General features: G+C 34.3%; 2 protein-coding genes across 2 annotated transcripts; both read left to right on the forward strand.

Annotated features, from left to right (window-relative positions):
• The first annotated feature begins 460 nt into the window (after positions 1-460).
• LOC107466499 (uncharacterized) lies at positions 461-1,896 on the forward strand. Its single transcript, XM_016085470.3, has one exon. It carries the CDS (start codon positions 628-630, stop codon positions 1,822-1,824), a length of 1,197 nt encoding a protein of 398 aa, XP_015940956.1. The 5' UTR covers positions 461-627; the 3' UTR covers positions 1,825-1,896.
• A 771-nt stretch (positions 1,897-2,667) lies between these two features.
• On the forward strand, positions 2,668-4,627 carry LOC107466511 (cucumber peeling cupredoxin-like). The gene is made up of 2 exons (XM_016085477.3): positions 2,668-2,866; positions 4,185-4,627. The coding sequence occupies exons 1-2, from the start codon at positions 2,668-2,670 to the stop codon at positions 4,625-4,627; spliced, it is 642 nt and encodes a 213-aa protein (XP_015940963.2).
• The last annotated feature ends 3,595 nt before the right edge of the window (positions 4,628-8,222 follow it).

Genomic DNA, 8,222 nt, shown 5'->3' on the forward strand with positions numbered 1-8,222 from the left:
TTAAATTATTAATAATAATAATTTCTAACTATCAAATTTTATATGAAGTTCAGGTGAGTTTTTACTTTTTACTATCTATGAAGAGCGAATTAACGTTCACCTCGGACAGTAAAGAATAAAGATAGAAATGATAGTGGAAGAAAAAAAAAAACAAAAGCAAAAGGATTTTTGTCCCACATAGGCCGTAGCCATGATTAATGAACGTTAATCCTCTAATCGTCACTAGTCATAACCCAAAATTGTGGGACCACAAATAACCACTAAAAAAATCCCCGAGGTAATTAGATTACCACGTGGCACTCATTAATTGGTGAGAACAACTTTGTACCATGCTTTTCGTTGTAGACTAGTGTGGCTCTTGCATACCCATTACCCACTAATAATAACGCTTTAAATTTATTATAAAAAAATAGAAAACAAAAAACGAAGTTGAAAATTAACTAGCCGTTGGAACTGAGACTCTCAGAGTCCCTACTATTCTCTATCACTGCGCCCAAAGAAGAATCCAAAGACAAAGAAGAAGGGAGTGTTAAGCTTTGTTTTCACAATCTTCACCCTAATTTGTTCAGACAACAAAATCAAATTCAATTTTTTCTTTTTTATTATTTTTTGATTCTGTGGCAGAGAATGAGGGGGGTGAAAGGAAAATTGCTGAAGAAGCTGAAATCAATCAAGCCAATTGAGTCTCTGAGGCATGATCGAATTCTTCAGGTGAAAGCATCAGATGGGTACGTTGATTTTCTCCAAAAGATTCCAACTTTCAACCTAAGTTCCCCTTTTCTTTCCCGAGAAAATGCTCCCAAGAAGGTGGTTGTTGTCCAGAAAAAGGGGCATCAGGAAGAACAACCAGAGGTAATTGATGTGTCAGAGCTCATGAAAGACCTAAAAGATGATGATGAAGAAATAGATTTGGATGATTACAATGACAACAAAGAGAACATTGGACCATGTTCGTTGAAATCAAATCACCAATTTGGACACAAGGGAATTTCTGAGAATGGGTTCAGAGAAGAAACAGAGCGAAACCAGAGCAAAAAGCAGAGTAAGATTTTGGTGGATTTAAGATCATCTGAGCCAAGGTCTGATTTTGATGGAAAAAACCAAACTCCATTGTCTGAGATTGATGTCGCGTCATTCCGGAGGCCGGACTTGAATTCTGGCAGCTTGTTCGACCCAAATCTACTAGCAGCATTTGAGGAGGCCGTGAGGGAATATGTTAGGATGACAGAGGAACAGAGGAGAGCCAGAGCCGAAGCAGAGCTCTTAGAGAAATCATGCAACATTGTGGAAGAAATTGGCAATTGCAATTGCGACAGCAATGGCAATGGTGACGGCGATGATCCTTTGTTGTGCTTTGAAGAGAAGTGTCCGCCCGGAGGCGAAAGCTGTGTGATCTTCTACACAACAACTCTAAGGGGAATCCGGAAGACATTCGAGGACTGTGAAAAGATCCGGTTCCTTCTCGAGAGCTTCAAGGTTCTGTACTTTGAGAGGGACATATCAATGCACAAGGAGTTCAAAGCAGAGCTTTGGGAAACTTTGGGTGGCAAAATTGTGCCACCAAGGCTCTTTGTTAAAGGAAGGCACATTGGTGGAGCAGAAGAAGTTGTGACATTGCATGAACAAGGGAAATTGAAGCAAATCTTTGAAGGAATCCCTAAAGATTGTTCCAATGGTCCATGTGATGGATGTGGTGGAATAAGGTTTGTGCTTTGCTTCATTTGCAATGGAAGCCACAAAATCATTGAAGAACATGGAGAGAAGATTCAGTGCTCTAAGTGTAATGAGAATGGCTTGATTACATGCCCCTATTGCTCCTCTTAGTTTGTAAGAATATCAGTTCACAATTTGTACTCTATCTTTGAGTAATAGTTTCTGTATGTAACTGGATTTGAGGGAAGTTGTTTGTTTTTTTTTTTTTTTTTTTTTGGGGTTTTTTTTTTTTTTGAAAAGCTTTTTCTTGCTTCAAGAATCATTTTATTGATTTTTCAGAAATCTGAAATAGTTCAAATTTCAGATTCAGTGTGCTTTACAATGTATCTATATCTATATCTACATACCATCAATAAAGAGGGCTTTTACATTACAAGTTGAAAGGTATACATATTCTTAAGAGTAATAACTCATTATTAGACAAAATTTTAGTATCCTGAATTTACATAAAAATGTTGGACTCAATATTACTTATCCAAAAATCAGGCATTTATAAGTATTTGATTATCTGATAGTATAAAATTACTGTGTTTGTTCACTTTTCTGTTATACAACATTTTCTTAATAACCAATATGTTACACATTAAAGTAGTCAAGGAAACAGAACAGTTACACATTGAATATCAGTTACCAACATTAAAAGTTGTTACGTAGTCCAAAATTTGCAACATTGCATCTCTAATTCATCATGTTCTGATAATTAATTTTCAGTTTCAGTTTCATGACATTACCAGAAATGAATTCCCAAATTGTGTTGAAATTAGTAAGGACATTAATTCATATAACGCAGTAACAGTTGCAGATTAAATGAAAGAATTAAATCCTTCTAATATTAAAACATACACACGGTTAGAGTTCCATATGGTTTAATTTGCAAGCATACATTTCTAACTTACCTATCTCTTTCTTTTGTTCCCAAAATTGTGTCACATTCTCTGATCTGAGAAGTTGAAGATGATGCTGCTGAAGCACCAAAAAGGTTTTGTTCTGTCATTTTCAGCATTGCTGCTTCTTTTAGCAATGAATTGTCACTGTTCTTCTGCTCATACTCAATTCATAGTTGGAGATTCAGCAGGTTGGGTTATTCCACCTTATCCAACCTACTACACCAATTGGTCTCACAACCATTTCTTTAGAGTTGGTGATTCTCTAGGTACAAAATTAAATTGCCATGTCAAATTAATGTTCTTCAATTTTGGAGGACTATATATATTTAGTGCTTTCTTTTTTGCTTTGATATGTTATTTCTATCTAATCTTAACAGGACCATTATTATATCAGTAATTCTTTTCTTATTTGTATCCTTGAATCTTTTTTTTTTTTGCTTTTTTGCCTCATCAAGAAGACAATACAAGGTATGAAAGAAAGTAACTATTATTGTTGAATATATATGCTTTTATTGTTCATTTGTGTCATTTGAATGCTTAAAAGGCTGCAGGATTTTATTGTTATATTTTGTTCTTTAGCATATATGATATATTTGACATCATATGGTTCCCAAAATAATAATAATAGTTGTATTTTATATTTGATAAATGACAAACAATTTTTGTTTTCCAAATTAAGAAGTTTACAAGTTAGTTGATCATAAATAGTTAATTTTTGGCTATTTTTGAACACACGTGAATTGATTATACCCCTTAAAAAACTAACACCATAATAGCTTATACAGAATCAAATCAAATATATCTAAAGCACCATAAAAAAAATTTGGATGTAAAAGTATATAGGTTAAAAGATTATTGTTTTTGAGCTGATTTCATTTTCAACCCAAAACCGCAATCATCTCAATGATGAACAAAGGTTTAGGCTATCCCTATAGTATTAACCAAAACATGTAAACTACTTTTGTCACCCTTTATAACATATATTTGAATTACCATATCAAGTACATAGCAAAACAGGTATTATTGTATACTATACTTTTAGAAATAACAATAATATTTATACCACTTTTTATCTAATTTTTTTAATATATATTTATTTTTATGATATAAAAGAAAAGCTTTACATTCGCTTCTTATTGATTACTTTTAATATCAAAAGTAGCAATTATAGAAGGATAAAAATTTATATGTAGTTCTCTTTATATGAAGTTGATAATTAATAATTATTAGATAATAATAATTTAGTTAAATCTGTTAAATTATCTAATAATTTTTTATTATTAACTTCGTATAAGGACAATTGCATATAAATTTCCATTGTATAAAAAAGGTTGAAATGTTCATAAAAGTAGTACATATAACTTGATATAAAAATAATAATTAAGAATTATTAGATAATTTGATATATTTAATTAAAAATTTAATTATTCTATTAATTTTTATAATTTTATTAAATTAATTACAAAATTAAAAGTGGTATAGACCAAAATTGAAAGAAAAACACGAGTAGGAAGTTAACGAAAAGATATTTTGGTGGTGCAAATAACGTAACTCTTGATTTATGAATGTTTATTGGGTACGCAGTATTCAACTTCGACCCAAAATTCTACAACTTAATGGAGGTATCAGAGTACGAGTACGAGCACTGCACATCAATGGAGCCTCTCAAAGTGTTCAACAGCAGCCCAGCAATCATCCAACTCAACCAGAATGCCTCCTTCTTCTTCGTCTGCACCATCGCCAACTACTGTTGTCTTGGCCAGAAGCTCGCCGTCTCCGTCCACCAAAGGACTCATAACAACAAACCTCCGTCTCCATCGCCATCTCCATCGCCATCGCCATTGCCTTCTCATGCACCACCACCTCCCACGCCGCCACTGCCACTGCCTCCGTCAGCAAGTAATTCTAATGGTTCTGCTAGCAATCCTCCTCCTTCTTCAAATAAGACAAATAATGCAGTGGCATTTGGAACTAATTTCAGTGTTTATCTGCTTCCACTCTTGCTCTTAGGGTTTTGGATGTTCTAGGTTATTTATTTTTAGGGTTTTAGATTTCGTTTTGTTTTCATAATTAGTAGTCTTTTAATATTGAGTTTGATGATTTAATTATTATTATTAGGGGTTTGTTTGCATTGGATTTTGTCGCTTGCTTTATAATGTTATGTTTTTCAGGACATATATTTAGTATTGTTTAATTTGTGCTTGAATTATCATGCTATACGTATACTCACTTTATTATTTTTAAATTTTGTTATATTTTTTATTACTATTTGTTCATGTAAAATATTTCATGTGATTTTCGGTAAGTTTTTACTTTTTAGGCGAGATATTCTTATCATATGAATTTTATTAAAAATCTAGGATTCGATCATATATAGTTATTTTCAAGTAAATTAATATTTATGTTATGAAAGATTAGAACATTACTAATATATCTACTCATGAATGAAATTAATGCGAAAAATATTAGAGTATTATTAGAATTTATTTTTTTGTCATTAATTAGTTATTAATATTTAAAAATATAAACTAAAATATGTTATGAAATTATTAAACTAATTAAAAGAATTAGTTTACGATTAAAAATGATAATAAAAAATAATAAATTCTAATAACTCTCTAACATTTTTTAATTATTATTTAGATATGTTTTTTTTATTTTGGGTTGCAAAAATTAATGTTGTTTTTTTTTTTGAATGATGGCAGGGCATCTTGGTTAGTTTTACTGACCTTTTTTTTACTGTTTTAGGGTAGTTTTATGCATTTTCTTAGTAAATAAGAAAGTTTTAGATGAAAATACACTTACACCTTGATTCAAGCAATTATTGTGAACTTTACAGGATTTTATGAGGATTAGGCAAGAATTGAATGATATAATTGATGATGCATAATCTCATGACTTGGAACAGAGCTTTGATGCACTCTAATTGCTTGATTTCAGGATAAAGGAAGCAAGAAGGAACCACGTTAGCAGCCACGTTAATCTAATTAATGTGACCACTAACGTGGAATGGGGACAAGCTTGTAGCGTTAATGGAAAAAGTGATCGCCAATAACGCCTTCGAAGCTATCATAGCCCACGTTAGTTGCCACGTTAACTATATTAACGTGGTAGCTAACGTAGAGGAGGAAGAGGAGCTCCAACGTTAGTGGTAAAAGTGATTGCCACTAACATTCCACAAAGGCACAATGAAGCCACGTTAAGAGTCACGTTAATCCAATTAACGTGAACTCTAACGTGGGATAAAGAACCAATCACCAACGTTAGTGACACTCACCTTTGTCACTAACGTTAGACCAACCCAAGAGTACCCACCTTAGTGGTCACGTTAAGACCACTAACGTGAGAGATAACGTGGAGCTAAGCATGATAAGCCAACGTTAGTGACACTCACCTTTGTCACTAACGTTGGAGATGACAATTACTACCACGTTAATCTAATTAACGTGAACTCTAACGTGGGAAGGAGGGGCGTTTAGAGCGTTAGTGACAAAGGTAAGTGTCACTAACGCTCTCGAAGCTTAGGCATGCCCACGTTAGGAGTCACGTTAGTTATACTAACGTGAACTCTAACGTATGGAAAGGGGGCACAAGGCAACATTATTGGAAAAAGTGATTCCCAATAACGTTTGCGAAGGACCAAGAGGCAACGTTAGTGGTAATGTTAGTGCCATTAACGTTGAAGTTAACGTTGATCATTTTGAGTTGGAACGTTAGTGGAAAAGGTGATTGTCACTAACGTTCTCGAACCCACATCCTCACTTAACGTTAACGCCACTAACGTCCTAACTAACGCCCATGCCTAACTCACACTTTTTTGGAAACAAAGCTGAGCCCACTGAAGATTTTAACTGCTTCAACTCAATATCAAAAGCTCATATCCAAGACTTGAAGAACTCACTAGAAGATCAAGAAGAGTAGTATATATAAGAGTAGTTTTGAACTATAGAAAAGCTTGGCACTTTTGGAGAACTACACTCTATATATTTACTTTCTGTATTTTCTAGTTTGCGAAGCATGTACCCTTTCCTACCATTTTTCATTTCCAGATCCATGAACAACTAAACCCCTCTCATTGGGTTAGGGAGCTCTGTTGTAATTTGATGGATCAATTATAGTTTTCATTCTTCTTCCTCTTTCTTTTCTCTTGATTTACTGGAAAGCTTTTGATCTTAATCTAATTGGTTAGTTGTCTTGGAAAAGAAACTCTCCATAATTGGATCTCCTCTGAGCCTTGGAAAAGGGATGAGGAGATCATGCTAGAAATGCTTTCTCATATTGGACCAAATTGGGGTTTGGACGGATATAGTGACATGTAATCCTCCCAACACTTTGATTTGGAAATACATGTGGTATAATCAGTGACCATACTTCATCTCTTTCCATGAGCAATTAAATCAAGGAATTGGACAATTGTTCAAGTTTAGAGAGATTGGATTGCCAAGGAATTGGGATCCAATCACTTAAGATTGCCAAGAAGATCAATGAATGCATTGATTGAGTAAGAGATGAGAATGAATTTGATCCGGAGAATGCAACATCTTCTAAGCCTAATGAATTTCCCATCTCTGATCTTACCCATTCTCTTTACTTTCTGCCATTTATTTCTATGTTCATCTCCCCAAATCCCCATTTAATATTCTGCAATTTAATTTCTGCACTTTACTTTTCCGCCATTTAATTTTCTGCAAATCTCAACTCAATTTCTGTTTAGCTCAACTAGCACATTCTTCCAATTAAAGTTGCTTGACCAATCAATCCCTGTGGGATTCGACCTCACTCTATTGTGAGTTTTTACTTGACGACAATTCGGTATACTTGCCGAAGGAAAATTTGTTGAGAGACAAGTTTTCGTGCATCAGTCAACGAGTTATAACTCAAATGACATAATTTTTTATATTCACTTAAAGGTTATTGATGAGCGGATATTTTGTACGCTTTTTGGGGGTAATTTCATGTAGATTTTAGCATGTTTCAGTTAGTTTTTAGGCAAAAATCATATTTCTGGACTTTACTATGAGTTTGTGTGTTTTTCTGTGATTTCAGGTATTTTCTGGCTGAAATTGAGGGAGCTGAGCAAAAATCTGAGTTAGGCTGAAAAAGGACTGCTGATGCTGTTGGATCCAGACCTCCCTGCACTCGAAATGGATTTTCTGGAGCTACAGGAGTCCAATTGGCGCGCTCTCAACGGCGTTGGAAAGTAGACATCCAGGGCTTTCCAGCAATATATAATAGTCCATACTTTGCGCGAGGATAAACGATGTAACTTGGCGTTGAACGCCAAGTTCATGCTGCTGTCTGGAGTTAAACGCCAGAAAAACGTCATAATCCGGAGTTGAACGCCCAAAACACGTCATAACCTGGAGTTTAACGCCAAGAAAGGCCTCAACTCGTGGATAGTTTTAATCTCAGCCCCAGCACACACCAAGTGGGCCCCAGAAGTGGATTTCTGCACCAATTATCTTAGTTTATTCATTTTCTGTAAACCTAGGTCACTAGTTTACTATTTAAACAACTTTTAAAGACTTATCTTGTACCTCATGACATTTTCAGATCTGAATTACATACTTTGTGACGGCATGAGTCTCTAAACTCCATTGTTGGGGGTGAGGAGCTCTGCAG

Source organism: Arachis duranensis, chromosome 9 (genome assembly GCF_000817695.3).
Source record: "Arachis duranensis cultivar V14167 chromosome 9, aradu.V14167.gnm2.J7QH, whole genome shotgun sequence".
Classification (NCBI taxonomy): Eukaryota; Viridiplantae; Streptophyta; class Magnoliopsida; order Fabales; family Fabaceae; genus Arachis; species Arachis duranensis.

Coding starts and splice junctions, on each gene's coding strand:
- LOC107466499 (XM_016085470.3), top strand. CDS start 628: ATGAGGGGGGTGAAAGGAAAATTGCTGAAGAAGCTGAAATCAATCAAG.
- LOC107466511 (XM_016085477.3), top strand. CDS start 2,668: ATGATGCTGCTGAAGCACCAAAAAGGTTTTGTTCTGTCATTTTCAGCA. Junction 2,867..4,184: donor TAGAGTTGGTGATTCTCTAG/GTACAAAATTAA, acceptor TTGGGTACGCAG/TATTCAACTTCGACCCAAAA.